This window comes from Pangasianodon hypophthalmus, chromosome 16, assembly GCF_027358585.1.
Source record: "Pangasianodon hypophthalmus isolate fPanHyp1 chromosome 16, fPanHyp1.pri, whole genome shotgun sequence".
NCBI classification, from domain to species: domain Eukaryota; kingdom Metazoa; phylum Chordata; class Actinopteri; order Siluriformes; family Pangasiidae; genus Pangasianodon; species Pangasianodon hypophthalmus.
The window spans coordinates 22,167,296-22,192,185 of record NC_069725.1 but is presented as its reverse complement, the minus strand read 5'-3'; the positions used below and the strand labels follow the sequence as shown (position 1 = coordinate 22,192,185).

The window sequence follows — 24,890 nt, the reverse complement described above, 5'->3', positions numbered from 1 at the left end:
AGGATTATCGGCTCTACAGTATTTTTTTTTTCAAGTACTCGGTTCAGTCCGCAAAAAAAAAAGACTTTGCTGGGTCCGCATCCGGACTGCGGTTCGCCAGTTGACGACCCCTGCACTAGATGTTGCCCAAGTTAAACAGAATAAAGTGGACTGTAATCGTTCCTCTTTGGAGCACAGACACAAAGTCAAGGCTTTCCAGAAACCACTGGATTTTTACAGACTGACGGCTCCACCTGCGTCTCAGACTCAGAGAACGGAGAATGTTTACTTTGCTTAAGCTTTGCTGACTCAAATTCAGACGTGGGGATTATCTGCTTAGGTCGGCGTCACTGTTTCTAAAGAGATAACTTTACAGAAAAAAAATTCAAACACATTTTTCACACCCGCCTTACTTCACACCAGACAACTCTCCCTCCTGGCATTACGGTCTAAATGGACAGAGAAGGAATTCAGAAATCCCACAATTCCTGGCCAGACTGAGAGACTTAATCAGCCCACAGAAGCAGGAGCAATGGCAGAGCGAATGTTTGCTCTGGACTTGATCAGATCTCCACGTAGGTTTTGCTAAAGCACAGAAGTTTGACAGGATGGTTTAAACCCGATACTCAGCTGGAGAAGGACAACTTCACATTATAAACAAAACCAAAATTTTAAGCATATGTGAGTGCACACACCAGTATGTAAATTTAGTTGGCCTCTTCATTAGGGATAATACACTTGGAGGTGTGCTGTTACAGGCAAATAATCAGTGATGGGTTGGTGTGATGTGCCTGAGGCGAAACAGAATTACTGTTATGACCCTGATGTTTATTATTTTCCAATAATAGCACATCCTGAAGGTTTACACCACAGCAGTTTGGCGACAATTATAAATTTTTATTTATTAATATCATACATTTTATCCATTTAGAGTCATGTTGTGAAACGTCTGAAAAACGTTGCATTATAGCAGCTCTAAACTGTTAGTCCCTCACCTCTCTTTTTTCTCGCTTTTGAAATTAATAACAAAAGAAGCAGCTTGTCATGTTACAGAGAAACCGGGAAGTGCAAACTCCTCGGCGGAAAACTTACTGAATCCTGACATTGACACTGGAGACTCCTTCTATAAACGTTAAAGAAAAACATCTTTTTACAGAAAACTTCACTATATCACCAACTACGTGTTTGCTTGTTTACCTGCAGTTCTGTCACCAGCCACTAGGGGCTCTTGGATCAACTGTGATCTATAAATACCAGAATTTTTTTCTGATCTCTTCTCTACCTTTTTGTCTCCTTCCTCATTCCTGTGCTTTTTTCCTTGCTCTGTCTCTCTCTCTCTCTGTCTTTCTCACATTATCCACACAAAAGAAGCAAATCTCTGCACAGGCAGTAACCCCAGCTCATGACTGAACCCCACGACCCTGGATCCTACTACTAATAAATAAATCAATAAATCAATAAATAAATCAATCAATAAATAATACAGTAAAAAATAAAATACATCAGTAATAGAGCCACGTCTGCACTCACTCTAATTTTGGTTGCAGAAGTGTAGCAACACACACACACACACACACACACACACACACACTGTATTGGAACATACTTTACATTCTGTGGCTCAGAGAAGCATCCCTCCCTACCTGTTGCCGTAGTGATACCGAGGCAGACCAATTGGGCGGTTTGTGTGGCATTGAGTTAATCACACTCCTGGACCGAGGGTGGGGACCAGTGTCTGCGCACACACACACACATACACAAACACACACAAACACACACAAACACACAAAACACAGGGACAGGAAACCAGTGCACCCAGTAAAAGCATAATTAGAAACACAGACACATTCTGTGTTCAAGCCCACGATGGGCGTGATACACCCCAGAAAATCACACATACACACACACACACACACACACACACACATCCAACCATGAGACTCCCAACAGAATCACAGCAAACACATTTTGTTACACACTTATCTATAGTTTTTATATTATGTTTTTGAAAAATAAAATCAGGATATTATCATAAATTCATTGATAATGTAATGAACTCCAGTCATGAGGATTTAATACTGAAATTGCGCACATCGGTACTGAGACATCAAACGTAACTCTAGGATTAAGCGCTGTTCGGAAATTGAATTAGCGTTACGCACAAGGGGCGGAGTTTGAGTAAAACAGAGGCATGTCTCAGTCTGTATGGCAGTTTGATTTAACCACAATATGTGATGCTAAAATTAATGTTTCAATCTCAAGAATTGATTTTTAAATGGATAAAATGGTGTATCTTAAAGAGAGCTGGATGAGTGTTCGGTCAGCTTGTCCTTCAAACCATGGGCGTGTTTTCTTTACAAGAGAGCACATCGAGTTAACAAAAACAACTTTGGTTTACAATTTGTTAATGCTACTATACTTCCCAAAGGTGCAACAGTCATCCTTATCCACAATCATTTATCATCTGAGCAGAATACTTCAGTACCTTTTTCAGTACCTCAGTGTAGTTTTGCTGTGAAACTGACTGTCTCAGCTGTAACAGCTCTCCACCTCTTCAGCAGCAGGATTCAGCAGTTAGCGGTCGGATCTGTAGTGTAGGATATGTTCTGGAAACACACATGCTGGAAAATATGTGATTAGTCTTTCAGAGGTCTATCATTTCCACTCGTGCATCCAATGAAAGCAATTCAGGTTGGATCTGGCCAGTGTGATCGTTCCCTCCATAAAGAAAAGTCATTTTAATCACTGATTAGAGCTTATAACATCAATCATCTGTGTATAAGACACTTCCCATAAATACTAGCAGCAGCAGAGCAACAGATCAGTCATATACCATGAAATCAGCAATATTACACTTAGAAAGAAAGAAAGAAACAAACAAACAAACAAAAAAACAAACAAAAAATGAAAAAACAAAAAATAGAAAAGAATAAAATAGGAAAATAAACAAAAGAACATGAAAAAAGAAAGAAAGAAAGAAAGAAACAAACAAACAATATATGTCATATGCCATGAAATCAGCTTTCTAACACTTGCTAACTTCCCAGGGACTTAGAAGTGAAAGAAAGAAAGAAAGAAAAAGAAAGAAAGAAGATTAAATAGACACCATATTGTACACTGTAGTTTATCTAACAGCAGCTTGCATGCTACAGCATCGTCTTACTGGTTCTCTTGATGAGCTTCATAACATCAGATAGCCACTGCTGGAGTCGTAATGCTAACATTTACAAAGCTAACTAGTTAGCATGTTAAGATTAGCACAGTGTTGTATTTCGCTACCTAGATTAGCTAATGCTGTAAAATATTTATACTATATTGTGCATTTAAAGCCAGTATTTCATGCCACATGCTACAAGAAAATCAAAATGTGATAGGTGATGTGTCTTTGACTTGCCCCTGGGGAAAATCAGGATGTGTAAGAGGGCAACACACTGGGGGGGAAAACAGGTCGCCAGAGATTCTCAACTCCACGCACACACACACACACACACAGTATATATATAGTAGATGTAGATTAGAGTGGTGTTCTTGTGTAAACACATACAGTGGAAAAACAGTGAAGGACTGCAGGACAGCTTGGGTGTGACTCCACCTCTCATCACTCTGTTTACAACACTACAAGTGGCACTTAAACTATTAATACAGCTGCGTGGGAATATGGCACACATCTGGCTGAAGAGTGAACAGCAAGGATTTCCCATAATTCCGCCACAGGGAAAGGAAGGTCGTGAGAAACCTTTAAGCCGAGTGTTTACAGGAGAACCTGAGAAACTGAGAAGAAATGATCATCACATCAGCACACACTCGACTCAACTGCAGTTTGAGGTTTACAGTTACCTGGAAGAGTTTACAGAATGAGAGAAAGAGAGAAAGTGTAATGTGGGTGTGGCTAATCTTGGGTAAAGCACCAATCACAAATTCAATGTTATTTTTATCATGCTTGAATGTTGTTGTTTTGTTTTGTTTTTTTATTTGGTTTTGCTAGACAGGTGTAGCAAGCTGAGACTTTGAGACAGAGATGTCAATCAAATGTGTTCATTAGAATATTAGGCCACACCCACTGAGTTCTTATAGTTCGTTTGGAGATTCTTGGTAATGTGATAAAGTGCATTTGAAGAGAAGATGTTGAGGAAACAACAATTTCTAGCTGTAATAGGTCAACTTGTTTTGTGGATATTCCAAAGCATTAAATGTAAGTATAAAAGGATAAAAAGCACAATATGTCATTCTTAAATTAAAAAAAAAATTAATGTTTGGCAAATTGCTGTGCTATAAAAAGCATTTCAGCATTTCAGGACACAAAGTTATAGGTAAATAATCAAGGTAGTAAAAGTAACTCGAGCCACATCACACTACCTCATGGTCGACTATTTTCCTATATCAGCATGCCCTGTTGTGTTTTATTCCTTACTTTTTACATTTTAATGGCTTCTTTGTTGTTATTTAAAAGCCTGCGTGTGTTTTTGGGCATTTCCAGTTTAGAAAGTGACTCCAGACTCCAGTGCACTGTAACGTGCAGAAGTGTAAACATTGCAGTGGAATTTGCAGGGAAACACTTTATTTCATAATTTCATAATGCCATTAATGGCTGCTCAGGGGTCGTGTCAGATTAGTGGTTACTGAGCAGAAGGTTGTGGTTGAAAAAATCTGCTAACTCAAAAAGTGCCTTAATTCTCGACTGCTAAGTCACTCTGGATAAAAGAAACTGCCAAGTGAATATATTCCTGACAAAATTACAGTAGAAATGAAAGTCTGAAGTCTTGAGTGGTGCAATTTTGTTGCATTACATTCCCAGAAGTGTGACGTGCAGCTCTGTAGATTTGCACAGCGGCTGTGAAGTCCTCCGTCGTGTGTGTGCCGTCTTTCTCTCGATGAGCCGTTGCCTTTGACGAGTCAGCAGCAGCTCAAGCCGAGCTAAGGCCTTAATTAGCCTGTAAGCCACAGTTCCCAGCGTCGGAGTCGTGCTTTAGTTAATCACTGTAGAGTGAACACTTGTAATCAACTCTGAAAAGCACATATGATTAGTCTGACATCAACGATTTACCCAAGCTCAAGAATTTATACTCAAATCACTGCCTGGGAATCAGGAGCCTTCAGAAATGGACGATGGCGTCACCACAGGTTGGCAACGTCGACTGAACACACATTATCTTATTTATGTATATATTCATTGTTCAAGTTGTTCATTTTCATTCAACTCCCTCTTTCATTCATTCCCGTGATGGACGAGGGGGAACCTTTGAGGGCAATGGATTAGTCAGAGGTGCCGACATTTACGGTTTTGCTGCAGCATTTGAAATCTTTGACCTGTTGCTATGGCAACACCTGAAAACAGTGCTTTTAGGCTTTTTCAGCTAAAGCAACGTTCAGATCAAACACAAATTCAAAATTTCACACAATGGAAATGCTGATTCACTGAAGGGGAAAGGACACAGGACGTGAAAGATGTCTTTGCTTCCGGTTACTTTGGTTTCACGTTAACTTTTGCTGTGTAACTCATCGGAAACTAAGTAAAAAAAGAAAACGCCCCCTCAAACTTAAAATTCCTCCTTAGGCACTCCGAACAGTCTTCGCAACAAATCAACATGGCTGCTCACAGCATTGACAGTAAACGATCTTCACTTTTATATGAGTTATACTGTACAGCTATATACGCTTGTTATATATTTTCTATATTTTGTTATAGATATATATCACTCCATGTGGAACTGAAAGTGTCCATGGTTTTTTCCCACTCTGTAGATCGAACATACAAAAATGTAATTCCGAATTACAATCATTTCCGATTTTAAGCACTTCTGGTTAAATGTGAACTGCATTTCGTTGGCTTTGTACTTGTACTCTGCTTCAAGTTGAATCTGATCTAATCTAAAAAATTCCGAGTTCTGACTTCCCATTTCTGAAGTACGTCGAATGCAGCATTTTTCTAGCTGAACTTTGACCTGTGAATTGCCAGGCTTCATTTTACTGTTAATGGTGCTGCTTATTAGTACACATTAGTAGCATCACCCTAGACACTGGCCTCATTTCTTTACTTTTTCTTGGTGATCTGGGGAAAAACCATCTGTCCTGTCCACCAACAGGGTAAAATTCAGATGTTTTTTTTCTTGATATTGATGTTGCCTCCTCTGATTAGTGGGCTTTCCACAAAAATAATTACTTCCCTTGTTATTGTTTTCATCAGCTTTGCTCGTATTAAAATATTCAGGTTCTCGTGCAGAATTTTGTTAGTTAGTCAGAGAGAGATGATGTCAATCCACTTCCAGGTGAACTGCAGTGTGGTTTCATTGCAGTAAGAAACTGATTCAACCCTGAATCGAAACAAGTGCAGGAAGTGAATAAAATAAACTGTACACCATTTTATAAGATCAGAGCTGCTAAATTGGAAATACTGCTGCACTCGTGTGTGTGTGCGTGTGTGTGTGTGCTGGTAATTCAGAAAGCAATAGTTTCACAAACACACCATTACATACCGAAAAAACGGAGGCACTTTTATACATTTGTATATGTACAAAATGAATGCATATGAAAAGACAAAACAGCAGCATTCGTTTTATTATTTATATTGAATAACAGGTAATGGAATGAAGAAAGTGGCAATGAAAATACAAATCAAAATGGTACTGAGATGGTAACATCTGATACGTGTAACACTTGAGCATTAACATTCAATACTCCAGAAATACAACTGGCCACAAATACAGGAAATCAATCAGCATCCGGCTCCTTGTGTGGTCACGACAATAATTAATAAACTTTCTTCTCTTTATAATCGTAATAATAATAATAATAATAATAATAATAAGCATAACATACAAAAATACTGACACTTTAATAAAGGAATGTATCTGTACCTTGTAACATATTTAACATAAATACTGCATAACACAAAATAGTCTTCTTATTGCATTACTCTCATTATTTCTGCACCAGGTAATGTGGAGAAACATTATCATGTGGTGTAACATGGACGCAATGAAACATCATCCTTTCCAATGACACTGTGCCATTAAATGTAACTATAAATGGATAAAACATATGTGTCTTCCTTTAATAAATTCCAAATTGTAATCTTTGGCAAATTGCTCTGGTGTAAGAGGAATAAATGCTGTTATTAGAAAGTAATCAACTTCAGAGTAGTAATATTTAACAAGTCACATGTTCGACAGCTCATCAATCTTCCTGAAGACCATGAGAAGAAGAAATTTGCTTCTTTATTTTTTTATTTTTTGAATGATATTGATGGATGAGTTCACTCTGAAGGCAAACTACCTTGCTCCAAATTATAGACTGAAAGTAAATCACTGATTCCAAAAAAAATGTGAATGATGTTAAATATAAAAAGATAAAATAATTCACTTCATGTTGGGCCACATCACCCCACCTAGTCGTTGATTGTTTTCCTATAACAGCATGCACGCAAATGTTTTATTCCTTGCTGACATTTTAGAAAGAAGCATTTTTGGCTGGAAAACTCAAGAAACTTAATTAAACATTACATGAAGAGTGCAGGGTTATGTTTTTGATGATTCATGTCCAGGGGGAAAAATAGTGACATCACTATCACAAGTATGAATCACTGACCCAGGGAGAAACTATTATACTGGTAACAGCAACAAAATGAATATGAGCTTCTTTGAGAAGCTGGACGAATCAAGAGCTAAATGAGGACAGTTCACATTTGATTGTCTGTTCACTGTCTATCAAGAGTTTGATAGACAATACATTTCCTCCATGGCTTTCACTGTTAAATGCTTTAGAAAAAAAATGATAAAAAAAAAATAAGTTTTTCAGCTGGTATAAATATGAGACGTTTCTTTAAAAGGCTCGGTGCTTCCCTGAAGCAACACCTTGATGCTGTGACTATAGCGTGAGTTTCCGAATCCCACAACCTGCTGCACTAGACACATCGACTGTGAATCTGTCTGACGGTAGAACGGTTTTGCTAGCTGGATTAAATAGCATCCATGGATGACAGACGATCTTTTCAGTATGAAGAAGCACTGACAAAGTTGAGCAAAATTAAAAAAAGTCAGGCGCAAAGTTGTCATGTAAACCTCCTGCTTATGGTTAAACTAATGGAGAGAAAATAAAGACGCAAGCCAGATGCAAACGTCCTGTACCCTGTACAGCACCAAAACCACAGCTGAATTCTCGAATCTGATTGGTCAGAAGGAGAGCTAACGTAAGCGTAAACAGGAGCTAACTTGTCTCGTGAATGTTCCGTAACATAACTATTTTTAACGATAAACAATTAAAAGTTTGTTGTTCATTCATAAATTAAAATCATTGAGGAATAACACACTTCTAAGGCACTTTGATAGTTAACACTTAACTAGCTAACTATCTCGCCATATGTAGCCCAGTGGGCTAGCGAATGAATTCAACATCTTTGGCTGAGTGACTACATTCGTTGGGAAATTTGTGTATATTTTAATTTCTAGCAGGACGATCATTCCGGCTGATATGAAATGAGGCTCGCTGGTTGAAATATCTGTGTGATTGTCCTGCGCTGTAACAGGGGTCACTCCCTGTAAATGCTACACAGTACAGATAAATAATCCAGAGGATTCGGGCTGCATTTAATAAAAAAAAAACAAAAAAAAAACACCATTTAATACTGACATAATGCAATACTATATAATTCACTACAAAAAATTACTCTTAGCAAGTGAAAATATCTTGAATATAGGCACATTTACCTAATATTTCTTATTATGAGATTATTATAAGTAAAAAAAAAATATATGATTATTTATTATCAAGCTTTAAATTTTCTTATTTTACGGGCAGATAAGTTTGCTTTTTGGTATAAATAAATGTTTAAAATATAAAAAAAACTATCTGTCAATTGAACAAGATCATTTCAAGCTTGAAATTACAAAAGAATGTCTAGAAATAAGTTTAATAATCATATATTACTATATACTAGATGTTCAAGATATTTTCACTTGCTGTCATTTTTTGCAGTGTGTGTATATGTGTGTGTGTAAATTTCTAACCATTTACTATATGTGAGCATGTGTGTGAGAGAGAAAGAGTGTGTATGTGTGTGTAAGGCGTTTTTATATCTTAGTAGCGACCAAATTTAGGTGTAGCATAGTGTTAATTGGCTGCATTAATAATACTTATGAGGTCTTTACGAGGATAGTAAGACAAATGTGTGTGTGTTTGTGTGAGATGGTCCGTATCCAGAGGCGTGTGACCTGGATCTAGCCCTCCGTCTCTCCGTGGACGTTCTCCATGTGCACTTTGAGGTAGTCGTTGCGGGTGAACTTCTTGTGGCAGAGCGAGCACTCAGCCATGGGCCGGTTGGGGTTGTGGGTGAGCTTATGGCGGATCAGCATCTTCTTCAGACTGAACGACAGGTCGCAAACCTGCAATCAATCACAGCACAGGAAAAGAAAAACGAGCCACATTAGATGGGGAAAGTTAATACTGACATTTACTGCAAAGTGTATTTCTAACTCAGTTTCTCAGTCTCTTTTCCCAGAAAGTCATCTTTAATATTTACAAGCAGACCTGATGTTCCTTAATATTTATTAGCTGACACAATGTAAGCTCAGAAATCCAGCTGCTGCTCCTTCACTGTACTTGTATGAGCATGCGGAGGAAAATCATGTGGATTAAACTGTAGAATAATCACTGCAGATTCGGTTTAATTTAACAATATGGCTTCCAACCTTAAGATGTGTTCACACTTAGTGACGAGGTGACAGGTGACCAATCATTTTCTGTGTACACACGTGATACGGAGCCGCATTCTCAGCGTCAGCGGCAAGCGACAGCATGACAAGCAAGTTGAGATCTTCCCAACTTTATGCAAATTAGGTATGAAAATAGCAAAGTGTGTGCGTCTGTGTGTGTGTCTATTTAATAATGACTGGAACAACATCTCTGCAAAAAAAAAAATGATTTAAAAAAATAATCATTTAAGCCAAGCGTGTTGCATCTCATGTTCAGTGTTGTTCCACTATTAGTCAGAATTTTATGGGAACATTTTATAAAGAACATGACGTTTGTTATAATGAGAACGAAAGAGTTCAACGGGTGTAACGTTTTCATAAAGAAAGCAAACTGCAGAAAAAAGGTTTGGTCACTGTATGCTCGTCTCGCTCTTTCACAGCATGTGTGTTAACCTGTTAGCATCATTTCATGGTCCTTTTCATGTTCAGGCTAATGCACCACCAGCTACTTTGAATCTTCAAATGATTTTAAAGTGTTAAACAAACTGGCTACAATGTGTAAATATATTAAGATAACGATCCTTCTAATGCCATGTCATGATTAGCATGATTTCATCGTCCTTATGCTACGTGATTTTATTGCGATCATGGGCTGGAATCAGAGATACAACTGAATCTTCATCCTGATAATTAACACGAGAGCAAAACAACAAAACAGCAGGAGAGGAGGCAGTGAGGCAGTAGCGCTCTCACTAGCACATGCTCTCAATTGAGAAAGCCTCGCACTTACACACGCACGCACAAACACCGACCCAAAACCACTTAAAAAACAACACTGCCAACAAAAAGTCTAAAGCAACTGGTTAGGAGGCATCGGCCAAGCCAGACACTAAATCAAACACAACTGGAGCCATCAGTCAGAGCAGAAGCCTGTGCATCTGTCCAGCTAACGCACGTGCACACACACACACACACACACACACACACACACACTTATCAGGACGTTTAGTGCATACATATAAACCATTCCACACACTCAGTCATATTTATAAGTTACTCTTCATAGATTTAACTGATAACGCTAGTCGGCTAGCTCACTTGAGCTATTAATTTACCATTTTCACTGTTAACGCTAGCCATCTAGTTAATATGCTAACCTGACAGGATTTCTGAGAGAATTTTAACTTGCTATTCATACACTTATTTCTGAATTTCCGAAAGAAGTATTAAGTATTCAAACCTGAAAGTATTTTTGAAAAGATTTGAGAGATAATGCTAGCTAGCTAATGTGCTAACCTGACAGGATTTTTGGAAAGAAATTTAGTGTTCCTATATTTGTACAATTTTTACTACTAATACAAGCCAGCTAGATAACCTGAGCTAACCTGGCAGGATTTCTGAGAGGATTTTTTTGTTTCTCCATTTAGTTTTAAGTTTTAAGTTAGTATACATAAAGTTTTACTGATAATGCTTGTCAGCTAGCTAACATAAGCTAACCTGACAGGATTTCTGACAGGATTTTAAAGTTCCTGTTCCTACATTTTTACAATTTTCATTGTTAACATGAGCTAACATGACAGAATAACTGAAAGAAATTTTAAGTTATTACTCCTGCATTTTTACAATTATTACTGTTAACACTAGCCACTTGACTAACATGAACTATCCTGATTTCTCAAAGGATTTTTAAGATGCCAGTCCTAAATTTACACTAAAGCTAGTCAGCAAGCTAATGTGCTAACCTGCCAGGAATTCTGAAAGGTGTTTTAAATAACTATTCACAAATTTTCACATTTTACTGAAGTGTTAATTAGCTAATTTTCCTCAGCTAACCTGACAGGAATTCTGAATTGAATTTTAAGCTACCATTGCTACATTTTTACAACTGGTTTCACTAACACGAGTCAGTTAGCTAACTTGAAGTTTAAGTTGCTATTCATAACATTTCAAACTTTTGAGAGGATTCTTCAAATTTTTTAAGTTGCAGTTCTTTCTTTCTTGCAAAGATGGTATAGGACGTGTGTGTGTGTGTGTGTTCTTCTTTCAACGATCCTGACAGACGTGGTTATGTTTTGCTGTGTGTGTGTCTGGGAGAATTTGGAGATCAGAATAGATTTAATTTGTTCGCAAAGTAATTCAAAGACGGTGAAAGTTTCTGTGTTTTTAAAATGTGTTGTCTAGGTTCACACACACACTCACATACACACACACACACACATAAGTACAGAACTGCAGTTCCACATGGCACCGATTTCATAAAAATGTGACAAATGCTAACCACATTATAACCTTATTCTCGCTAATTCCACTAAAAACCGCTGCTCGTCCAAACACTTTCTGGTTAGTGTTGTTAAATGACATTGTGGACAGAGTTAAGCTCGTCACTCCTACAGCTTTTCCTGCCTGCTCATATTAAGAACGATGTATAATTAATGCCATTGGCATTTTTCTAAACCAGACATGAAGTCCATCCTGACCACCATAAATATCTTCAAATGATGTGAAACTGTTTTAAAAGGAGCCAATAAGCAAGAAAAAGAATGAAAATGAATCCGGATTAAGGGTGGTTTCTGCTTCACATGAGCACATGAAAGAATTATGTGACTAAATTGCCGTGGATTGACGCTGCTCGTGTTAGTGTGCTCAGAGACAGCAAAAAAAAAAAAGAAAAAAAGAAAAAAACACTTCAGGGCTTAAAAGACCCGTCACATCAGAGGGGAGAAGAGAGGCCGTCTGGAGGAAACAGCCAATTTCACTCGCTTGTGGATGGAGAAAAGAGAAAAAATAACAGCTAAACTTAAAAAGGCGTGCTTGTGGCTGGCCAGCAAAATCAAATAAAAGCAGTGTGAGTGTTTTTCATTTGGTCTGATGGGATCAGTGAGACGGCTGTGTGTCCCTTCCCTCTGTGTGTGTGTGTGTATGTATATATATATATATATATATATATATATATGTGTGTGTGTGTGTGTGTGTGTGTGTGGGTGAGAGGAGTCTTCCTTAAACTCCTGCTGAGTGGAGGTATTATTTAGGAAGTGTTTGAAATTGTGTATGTATGTGTATATTTATGCAAGATCGTTATCTACTCGGTTTAACCAACACTGGCGTAGGGCCAAGTGCTGGAAACACACAAACACACACACACACGCATTTTTAATTCTATCTTTGTTTCCATTCACTTGTGTGTTTGTGTATAGTGTTTAGTGATTCTGGTGTTGATTTCTGGGTTGGTGTTGTATTTTCGTGAGACTTAGTCGAGATGTTGGACGCAAACGATGTTGGACTCAAAGTCCCAGACTGCAATGCAGCTATACGAGGCTGAGTTACGGCAGCGGCCCGGCTCGGCTAGTCAGTCTACGAGATGATGAGTGCGATGGTGTTGATGGTGATATTAGCATGAAAGTTGAAGCGTCACATCTGTTTGAGCAGTGTGTACACATGAAGAGGTCAGAGAGCTGGACAGAGTAAAGGACTAAAGCTCTGCTGCATCGCTCTTGTTAGGTGGAGAAGAAGCGAGGGCTAAATCCCACTGCAACACTATCAGGAGGTACCCGAATGGCATTCTGGGTAATGGAGGAAATTGGGAATTGAAAACAGACCAAAATAATGAAAAAGATTTATACAGGGTGGATTTTCATTTAATATCCTCCTTTCTTTAGTGGCAATAATGAAAACATGTTTTAAATGATTGTGTCATAAGATAAAGCGTGGCGTGAGCTATTTTCCATCGCAGGAGGAGTGAGACAGTGAGACGGGCTGCTGTCCCCTCGCTCGCAAAGCGGAGACCACGAGGCCTTGTGTTATTCTAACAGTGCGGTTTGGAGCCGGGCCGTTCCGCCTGTCAACTTTGAGTGCTGATGTGTGTGTGTGTGTGTGTGTGTGTGTGTGTGTATATGTATGTGTGTGTGTGCGTGAGCCATGTTTTTATCTCTTTATAGGGACCAAATGTCCTGATAATGATAGCAGTATGTGACAGTTTTGACCTCGTGGGGACAGTTGGCTGATCAGAAAATATTGTTTTTTTCCTTTTTCTTAAAAAAACTGCCAGTTTTATGAAAACTTACTTATGGTTACTGAGGTTAAGGTTAGGGTTAAGGGTAGGTGCCGATCTAGCATTATTTAGCTACAGTAATACAGAAGTGTGTGTGTGTGTGTGTGTGTGTGTGTGTGTGGAGGTCAGAGTGGGGTCAGTTTGCGCAGGGTGGTTACAGTCCCGTGTCCTCTTGGCAGGACATCCTTCCTCTGCAGCTCTGACGCCACTGTAACACTCCATCAATACTGACACACACACGGAGGTGGATTTAAGACTATATCAGTCAACCCTGGCTCCAGCGGTCTGCTCTCTAAACCTGTGCGTCACACACACTGCACCCACAACCCACTGCTACGTCCAGTCCTACTGTAAGAGCCTGTGGACTGAGGTGAGGTGTGTGTGTGTGTGTAGTGTGTAGGGTGCAGTGTGGTGTGGTACTGACGTCACATTGGAAGGGCTTCTCTCCGGTGTGTGTGCGCATGTGTTCATCCAGACCTCGCTTCTGACTGAAGGCCTTGTTGCACTCGCTGCATTTATACGGCTTCTCCTGTGTGTGAGACAGAGACAGACAAACACAGAGAGAGAGAGAGAGAGAGAGAGAGGGGGAGACAGGGACAGACAGAGAGATAGAGAGAGACAGAGATAGAGAGACAGAAAGACAGAGAGGGGCAGACAGGGGTAGAGAAAAACAGACAAAGATAGAGAGACAGGAGGGAGACAGATATAGAGAGACAAAGACAGAGAAAAAAGAAAGAGAGAGACAGACCGAGAGATGAAGAGAGATAAAGACAGAGAGAGATAGAGAGAGACAGAGACAGAGAGTATGAGACAGACCGGAAGACAGAGTCAGAGAGACAGTGAGAGAAAGACAAAGGGAGAGACAGACAGAGAGAGCCAGAGAGATGAAGAGAAAGAGACAGAAAGAGAGAGAAGGAGTCTTCATTAATAAACATTAAGTAGAAATGTTTTCAGAATATATATATTTAACAGATGTTAAATAAATAAATATATATATGTGTATATCCATTAAACAGCTTCAGTCCTCAGCCCAGTGGCATGGAGAGAAGTTCTTGATGTTTAGTCCGGCTTGTGTTTGACTTCTGTTAACCTGACTTTAAACACAGCTCTGCTCCAATTACAGAAATGCTGACAGAGTAATAAACATTGCTTCAGTTCTGATAAATCACGACAATAGTCAGTTGCCTAGCAAGATTCATTGTTTCTACGAGGAAAAAAAAAGAGAAAAAAAAGCAGAAAAATTTGAGAATTCAAGAATTACATATATATCTACACACACCCCAGTCTGCCATGTTCTTATCATAATGGGAATGATTTTGGTGTCTGTTATCTAAATGCTGCATGCCACGACGTGTGTTCTTGTGTACACACACACACACACACACACACACACACATCACAGTCCTAACCCAGACTGTCACGGGAATGGGTGGACACAGGAAGCGTGAATCCTGGGAAAAGGAGATATCTTATAGGCAGGGCAAGGAGTGGCGACATATAATACACACAGGATATGCAAGATCAAGTGTGTGTATCAGTATGCGTGTATGGGGTTAAAAAACAGAAACAAAAAATTGAAAGAAAGAATGAAAGCGAGACATATGTGTTGTACATCATGCAAATTTTTTTAAAAAAAGCTCCCTTGTTGTGTGTCAGATTAAAAAGTATCAGATCAGCTGGGCTCGAACATGTGAGAAGTCAAAGGTTACGACTCAGACACAGGAGCTGTAATATGTTGTGGCGAACCATCACATCACATCTGCAGCAGCTGTCCGCCTTTCCTTCTGCTGACCTTTGATCAGGAAGCAAAGCTGCATGTATAGACGTGTGTGTGTGTGTGTGTGTGTGTACATACGTCCAGTGTGTTCAGATTTTCAGCAGGCAGCCAAAAAAGAAAATCTTTCCGGTGTTAAGATTAGAACCAGAGTCGAGCAGGAACTGTTTAAAACACACACACACACATGCACACACACACACACACACACACACACACACGTGCACACACTATAAAGACAGGAGCTTGACCTTACTGTTAGCAAAATTAGATAAACAGCACAATGTTGTCGCAGATCCGCTCGGTTCTGTTTTTTCTCTTTTGTATGACTTCATCAAAGTGCCGCTGTCGTTATGATGTCATCATCACTCAGTGCTGTGTGTCTGCGATGTGTCAGAGTCCAGCTCATAACTCTCTGACTGGCCAGCCGGGTTCATGGGGACTCCGACCACACGGGGGATTAAAGACATAGCAGGGACAACAATTCTAAAACCAGCTGCAATTGGATCATGAAGATGAAGTTGCATCATATCCAGAATGAGACTGGTTTAGAATTGTACTCTACACACACTGAAGGGTAGTATGGTTCGTCAGAACTGCTTCCGAGAGCCATTGGAAAAAGGATCTTAGCTGTCCATCAAACAAGGGGGCGGGAAGTAAACAGCAAGGCGTGATACAAGAAAGAGCAGTGGATGACGATGCTGTTTTTTCTGCAGGCCCATCAGTGGAAGATTATACCGAACCACATTATGAAATTGAAAACATTTATTCAAAAGCATGATTCTCTATTCAAATCACTTGGATTACACTTCCTAAATCACTTGGATGACTAACCTAAACACTAATTTCATGTAAACAGCTCCACTGAGCTAACAGAGATTTTAATATTTTAAGATTTTAGTGCTTGAGTACTGAAAATAAGCTACACTGTTTCATTTTCTATGTTTATATATCAGTTCAACAATGTGTAGAATACATTAGGAAAATTAATTGATTAGCTCGCAAAATCTTTCTGAGATCACAAGTTTGAATTCTGATGATGCCACCCCCAGGCTGCAAAAAAGCAAAATTGGCTGTGACCAGCAAACTGTCCTATTATTCTGGGGACATTTCTAATGCCAGGACAATGTGTGTGTGTGTGCGTGTGTGTGTGTGTGTGTGTGTGTTAAGCATCAGTTATTATTTGTAAGTATTATACACTGGTGTTAGCTCTGAGTCAGAGTGTAACACAGAGCTGTTGGGTGTGTTTGAGGTATAGTAAACAAGTCCAAGTTTCCTAGTCTGTGGAAATGATGTTCTCCAAAGGAATAATAAAAAAAAATTAATAGTTTTAGTGTTGCACGTTTTGGTTAGCAAGCTTTCGGATCATTACTGAAGCTGACGTTTAGGTTAAGTCATAGAAACACTGTAGGAATGTTAAAATCCTAAAGTGTAGCTCCAGCAAGAGTGTAACACTAAGAGTCTAACACTCTAACACTAATCCTAAAGTGTAGCTCCAGCAAGAGTCTAACACTATACATATTACTTCTAACACTAATTGTTATCACCTGTCTCTTTTGTGCTAACAACTGTGCCTAGTTTGTCTCACCAGTGTCTTGTTCTTGTTTGTACCCTTCTTTCACACAGTAGGTTTTCCTTTGTACATTGTTTCTTTGTTTCTTGTTTGCAAGTGCTCTGCTATTGTAATGTTTTGGGTTTTGCACTAGCTTGCTTGAGTTTTGACCTTAAGTATCAATCATCCAGTCTTAAAAAAGGTCAAATCAAGAACCTTCAAGAGTTCTTCAGCTTGTTACAAAAGTCTGAGCAGAGCCCTACAACAGAGTGTTTCCCTGTCAGTGAGAGTTTCAAGTAGAGAGTAAGAGCGGCGCAACAGAAAATCATTCACTCTATCGCCAGGAGATTGCGAGTTTGTAATCCTGCCATTACCCCCATCACCCGTGGCCAGGAGCCAAAGGAGCAAAACTGGCCGTGCTCTCTGGTTGGGAGCATACGCCCTCACTCCTCCATCAATCACAGCGACACTCGCCATTGACAGGAGTCAGTGAGCTTATGTATGTGGAAGAGGGTAGATAGTGCCTCTTCCAAATAGTATGAATATTTTACACTGCCCTGTGACACAGTATGAGTAGCAGTTTGAAAAAATACGGTTGGCTGGCTTCACATGCTGAATTACCAGGGTGGGCAAATTGAGGGGGAAAAAGTACAGGCTGGTGGTTGGGGTATGATGGTGTAAAGAATGCTTTCCATCATGGTCATTTTGAACATGTCTAGGTGAAGCAAGAGGCTCAAAAGGACCGTGGCGCACAGCAGGGTTTGATACGTGCCTTCAAGGAGGTGGGGGTCTGTTTTTTTCTTTGTAAACAAGCATCAATTGTGGAACCCAGTGAAGAGAAATACAACAACAGGGAGATGTGGGAGAACTTGGTGAGAATGTCTCTGAAGGGTTTCAGGAAAGTGACAGTGAGTCTTCACTGCCTCCATGGCTTGTACGGTCAGAGATCTCAACAATATCAAGTATCCTTGGGATGAAGTGGAAAGGTCTGTGCAGCCAGAAAGTGTGCAATTCAATCATGTCCACAAAAGGTACAACCATGTAGAATCCAGTGGAAGTGAAACATGCACCCAGATGGGTGTACCTAATAACCTGGCAATGTCAGTGTAATAGAAATGACTCAAGGTTATTCCATGTGGAGTCCGCCCCATGTTGATACACTGGACCACAAATCAAGTAGAGTACAAAGTGTGTAATAGGGGTGTATCGTGGCTTATGTCCTTTCAAATCCAAATGCATCTTTCTTCATTCCAAGCTACCTGCATGTCCTCGCTTCCCCTCACCAGTTACACAGTCAGCATGTCAGAACTGGACACGACATCCTCCCTACATACGAGAGTATGAATATGTTTGCTTACTCAAAGCTCTGGTACATATCCGTTTACCGAAGCGTAGCGGTCCGAGAGAATGCAGAAAAGCTCTTTCAAACAGCTGGACAAGCTTCAAACATAAAGACAGATTCAGGCACGTTCACACTATATTACACTGACACACACTGAGACACACACACACACACACGTACAGAAAACAGTGGTTTTTCTATGTATAAATCACAGCTGGTGGAATAAGTGAATTCGCTTGTATTTGGGGAGAGCCACTCCGAGGCGCCTCATTCTGTGGTAGAGAGGCATTTCCCTACCAGCCAGATGCTGAGGAGCTCAAAAACATCTGCCAGAGAAGCAGATTTATAACACTCCTGCTGCATGCTGTGCTTTAAGGTCCCGTCCAACACACACTTGAGTACACATCTCATATGCACTAATATATAACTCCCTCACTCTCTCCTTCTCACTCACTGATAAACTCTTGTAAAAGTACATAATTAAGTGATAATAACTCCAAAAATATCGCCATGCAAATGTTTCAGATCCTATGTTGTACTTTTACTTGTATTTACTTGTATAACAATGTATGTTTAATCAACATTTTGGACAAGAAGTGTCACTTTATGTATGAAAATGTCTATTATAGCTATAGTATACCTTGTTTACTCATATTTTTTAAATTACATTATGCATACATTTTTAATAAAATATAAAACTGAACAAAGAACGTGATAAAGGTGACATGATGCATATCATACATTGCATTTTACTGGGAATACGGTGCACTACATAGGTTCTACAACACTATTATGTTATACCTTTTGTAGTGAGCATACACAGTAAATAGGAAACCATTCGTGATTCAACCTACCTATGTGTTGGAGTCTTAAATAATAAAAAAACCTATTCAAATATTTGGAGTGATTAAAATTAAATCTGTGTGTTTAAGGGAGTGAAAAAGAAAACAGGACTAGGAGTGTGAACACAAGGACGTGTTTGGCCTTACCCGAGTGTGTGTACGTATGTGCATCTTCAGCCCATCATTCTTGCTGAAGGCCTTGTCACAGTACGGGCACTGGTAAGGGCGTTCACCTACACACACACACACACACACACACACAATCATCATCAACATCACCATCATCATCACGATACTGGTCATCATGATACAACACAGCTTTGCTAAATACAGATGTCAAGCAAGCATGCCACTGTGCATCAGCCCACAGACATGGCGATGTGTGTGTCCTAGTGAAGAAGACGTGGCCTCTGTGAATGTCACTCTCAGTGAAGGGGGCGTGTCCTTTGGACCTGTCATTTGCAGCAAAAGGGGCATGGCCTCTGTGCCAGAGGTGTTGGCTCTGTGCCTGTCAGTCTCAGTAAAGGAGGTGTGGCTTCTGTGCCTGTCTCAGTAAAAGGGGCATGGCCTCTGTGGCCTTAAATGTAACCCCCCCCCCCCCCCCCCCCCCCCCAGTGTTTGCACAATGCTGATTTGTTGTATTGTGTCATATCTAATTGTATAACACTGTAGCACAACGTCATCTCGTAAAAAAATGAAACACTGAACCTTTAAATATTAAGATCATGCCATCTCAGATCAAGCGATACTTGCTCTTGCCAGACATCATGTCCCCACTAATAAAATCATCAGCTCAGATTATCAGAGTTGTGGGTGTGACTGAGAAAGCACAGTGCAGTATCGTGCAGGAAGCACGAGTCAGAGTGGAGCCTTGAACTTTCTGAAGATTCTGTTTGTGATTCCATCCCTATGACATCATATGGCATTGTGGCATTCGGTTCTGCCGTGTCGGAATCCTCCGCTCAGTTCTGGAAAGCCAAAGCCGAGCTGTGGTTAGGAGCTAAACGTCTGGAGCTGAGTCTCAGAAAAAATATGCGGCGAAGCCAAAATACACTGTAGTGCAAAAGTCTATAGACCCCTGCAGGTCTTTCTATAGACAAATTAAAAATGTGTGCTGTCATCCTGGCCATGCCACGTTACTGTTAGTTCTTCACAGGCTAAGGCCAAGTTGGTGACCAACCCAAAGTTGATTGTTTTCCAATAACAGCTCATCAAATCGTGTTTTATTCCTCTGATACCACGGCAATTTGTCAAACCTATCATTCTTAAGTCTTATCTGTTTATAGCTATGTTTAGTGTTGTGGAACATCTGCAAATGTTCCTGACATCACTTGCATTAACAGCTTTATACAGTCATTCCCTCACCAGTCTCTCTTTTTTCTCTCTCTTGAAGTTAATAAGACAAAAAACACAGAAACCAGAAAGCGCAAAGCCACGTTTTATTTTTTTTTTCTGCTCCTATCATGCTATTCAATTCCCTTTCCTCTATCTTCCTAATCTCCAGCCAGCCTGACCCACAATGGGCGGGGTCATGCAGGCCCCTCCCTTCTGCACATTAAAGCCCCGCTGCTCCGTATGGGCGAGATGCTATCTGAACTCTCGCAATGAAACTGCAAACAGGCAGTGACAAGCCGTCAATCACTGGAGGGCCAGACACGTGGATCCGATTTAAACCTGAGCCGATTTGGGCAGCAGATAGCGATGAGCGAGTCTGATTGGAGGTCAGCAGCTCGACTCAGATGCCTAACTATCATCACGCTCTGACATTTTTTGGCTAAAATGGAACATTTTGCATAACACGGGTATGGTAGCACATCTATGATTCATGTCTGCTGCTGAATCTGATTTAAAAGAAACCTGAAGTTGAAATACGTTTCGCTTCATAAAACAGCAGGAACGTTGGAACTTCGTCTCAGAACGTTTGTCGGGAAAGATTCGACATACACTCACGCACTAAAATGTCTCTGTCAATACATAAAAAGTAGAATCACTTTAATTCGCCAGACAAGATTCCAAGTAAAACTGCAACGCCACAGAAAAAAACATTCTACTAAATGATTAGCAAACATTACCTACCTAGCAAATGTTATTGTAGCTGGCTTGCAAAGTTGCTTCTTTTGTAGCTTTCTGTAATGTTACTGCTGTTAAAATGTATCCTGATATAAATATGAATTGTGTGTTATAGTTACTTGGTTCATTTTAAAAAGACCAGCTTATTATTACAAGCTCTCCTGCTAGTCTTTAAGTCTAATGGGGTTTGAATTGTAGCTCTTGTTCTTCTCAACGTTACCGTTTTGTGTTGGTTTTATTAAAAGAAAAAAAAAAACATAACGAGTTATGTCTTTGGCTGGAGCAACTCATTGTAATGCTGACCTGAACAAGGCAAAATGATAGCTTATGTTTTTAATAAGATATTCAGCTTCCCACCACTGATCTATCAATAGCTGCTTTAGCCAGTAAACCAACAAGCAAAAAAAATACACAAATAAAAAAAAAAAACAACAATAAAAATTGAACTGCCTGCCCCAAAGTGGTTGCTGGCCTTCAAAATTTACTTCCAACTCAAAGCTGTGGCATCTCGCTGTCACTGCTTTAAGTGTCATGTTTATAGATGTATTAGTAGTTCCTTGTTTTCACTTATAGTGCAATACTCATGCTAGTATAATCAGCTGAAATACACAATGAACCAATTAGCATTACTATATGTGCCTTGTATTAACTTTCTGCTAATAGCCTGCGTTCATTATAAACAATGTTAGAATGTTTGGCTCCGAGTTCGTTGTTAATTGTGAGTTATTAAGACCTGATGATCTATTACAGCTCCAGCCGACATCACTGCTGTCTGAAACTGCGCCATGTGTACATGATTCACTCAGCTGCTTTTGGAAGAGGCTGAAAATCTGCTCTCTCGCAGACCATTTCCCTTACCGCTGGGAAACAGAGAGGATCCCAGGCTCATGAAACAAAACCTTATTCCAATTTCAGTGCTTTCTTCTGGGCTAATGAAATAAGGGGTTTGCTGGCTGGAGAATGGCTCCCTTTGGAATAAGTAATGCGCCTGGCAACTGGGACAGCTCCTCAAGGAAACACGAAATGGCGATGCCTAACTTAATAAGATGCAGGCTTTAGAGAGATGCCAGCTGTGTGTTTGTGTGTGTGCTGACTGTACGGTGATCTAATTTCCAATTCATGTTGTTGGTGTAACCACTTACGGGACTAATTGTCGAACAGAAAAAAAACACATGTTGTTTAATTAGACAGAGTGTGGGACTGGTGGATATTTTTTGTCCTGTGAGTAATAAGGTTAATTAGCTCGGCTTCGGGGGGAATTAACAGGGTAAGATCCTCATTAAGCTGAACGTTGCCCTCAAGGCGAATCTGTCTTGAAATTACCAGCTGTGTATGATGGGTAGTTTAACCCAGCAGCCCTTTCTTATTGATTCAACATCTTTCTCAATATCGTATTACTGTATCAGTTACCTGGAACATAATCACATGGCTATATAAGTAAAATTGCAATTAGTGTAAGCTTGACCCCAAGCAACTGTAAAATTGTCAGGAATAATTGCATCACAAATATCTAGGATGAGGACCTAAGGACTGGATACGTCATTCAATATATTGCCAAAAGTATGTGGACGCCTGACCATCGCACCCATATGTGCTTGCTGAATATCCCATTCCAGATTTTGTCCTATGCTGTTATAATAAGCTCCACTCTTCTGGGAAGGTTTTTGGAGTGTAGCTGTGAGGAGTCGTGTTCATTCAGCTACAAGAGCTTTAGGTCTTGAGGTCAGGAACTGAAGTTGGGTGAGGAGGCCTGGAGTGCAGTCGGTGTTCCAGTTCATCCCAAAGGTGTTCAGTGGGGTTGAGGTCAGGGCTCTGTGCAGGACACTCGAGTTCTTCCACTCCAACCTTCACACACCATGTCTTCATGGAGCTCACTTTGTGCACAGGGTCACTGTCACGCTGGTTTCACGGTGGCATCTTAGTTTCAGTGAAGAGAAATTGTAATGCTACAGCATACAAGGACTTTTGGGGAAGAACTACATGGGTGTGATGGTCAGGGGTCAACAAATGTTTGGCCATATAATGTATTTCCACCTTGCTATTTCAAATTAGGTGTTTCTGAGACATCTTGCTCTGATGGCACTTGGAGAGAATGTAGTGGTTCGGTAAATAGGTACATTGTTTGTTTTCATGCAATGTTAAATAATAACAAAGCAAAGTATGGTTTTCACTGCAGAGAATTAAGAGTTATTCCAATTTGGATTTTTCAAAAAAAAGGACCTAACCTGAGCTCTCACATTCAAGCACTGCACCAATGAAGATGAAGTGCAAGTGAAATGAACCACTATCAGAAACAGATTTATTTTCTTGATCCAAAGTGAATTTTATTCACGTCTTTGTGTCTATTTCTCTATTTTCCATAATCTCTAAGACCAATGAATATATATATATTCTCTGATCTCTGCCACCAAACACCTACACCACCTCCACATCTTCCCCCTAACCTTCCTCTGAGTTTAGCCTCAAGCTGCAAAGAGTTTCTTCGAAAGGCCTCGGCTGCCCTTCAACAATCTCATTCCTTAAAAGGAGGAGTGTCAAATTGACAAACAAACCAATCTACTCTGAAAAGCGTCATAAACACCAAGTATCGGGTTAAAGCTCATCTCTGAGACCAGAGCAGCTCTGTGGAAGCCATTAGAGGGTCAAGCCAACTAAGACCCAGCACAGCAGTGAATTCTGGGACTGTGGAGGAGTTTTATGAAGCTTGTAAAACTGTAGTAGGTCAAGCCAAAAAATCCTACATTCTCATTTCGTGGATTAGACAGGCTTAAGATACACTAACAGTGGTAAAAAGATTAAGACTGATTTGGGGCATATTGACCATCAAGGCCAAAATGTAAAGAAGATACTGTAGCATATAAAATGTAGCACATTAAATGTAACATTTTAAATTAACGAGATAAATACAGTGTTCAAAGGTTAAGAGAAAATGAGAATGTAATTAAAATAAGAATGGATTACACGCATGTACCCATATAGTGCCTGGCTAGCTCAGTTGGTACAGCGTCGCTCTCAAGATTGTGGGTTTGAGCCCCACGCTGGGCGCCAACCCCAGCCACTGGGGGTGCACAGGCTAGTGCACTCTCTGTGCCAGTCCCAGATAAATGGGGAGGGTTGCGTCAGGACGGGGCTGGTTTGATTATTTCAGAAACTGCTGACCTCAATCTCCTGGGAGATGCTTTTCTGCTCAGCACGTTTATAAAGCATGGTTATTTAAGTTACAATAGACCTCCTGTCAGCCTGAACCAGTCTGGCCATTCTCCTTTGACCTCTCTAATTAACAAGGTGTTTTTGCTCACAGAACTCCTCCTCACTGGATGTTTTTTGTGTTTCGCACCATTCTGTGTAAACTCTATGTGTTGAAAATCCCTGGAGCTCAGTGGTTTGTGAAATATGCAAACCAATCCGTCTGGTACCAACAACCAGATTTTTTGAATGACACATTTAATCATTTTATCTGTTTATCTAAATATTATAAACTTATTATTATTATTATTATTATATATTGTATATATCTGTATAACAATAATTGTTTAACCCTTCATTACAGCTTAAATATTACAACCTTTGGGTAAACACTTTCCAAAAACACTGCTT

General features: G+C 39.9%; 1 protein-coding gene across 1 annotated transcript in view; it reads right to left on the bottom strand.

Moving 5' to 3' along the window:
- Positions 1-6,522: 6,522 nt before the first annotated feature.
- The window catches only part of prdm5 (PR domain containing 5), a 52,107-nt gene continuing 33,739 nt past the window's right edge, over positions 6,523-24,890 (bottom strand). The window contains exons 14-16 of the mRNA XM_034311571.2: positions 19,371-19,456; positions 14,138-14,242; positions 6,523-9,356 (exon numbers count right to left, since the gene is read on the bottom strand). Of these exons, the coding sequence (XP_034167462.2) occupies positions 9,192-9,356; positions 14,138-14,242; positions 19,371-19,456 (356 nt within the window). The 3' untranslated portion in view covers positions 6,523-9,191. The remainder of the gene's footprint in view (positions 9,357-14,137; positions 14,243-19,370; positions 19,457-24,890) is intronic.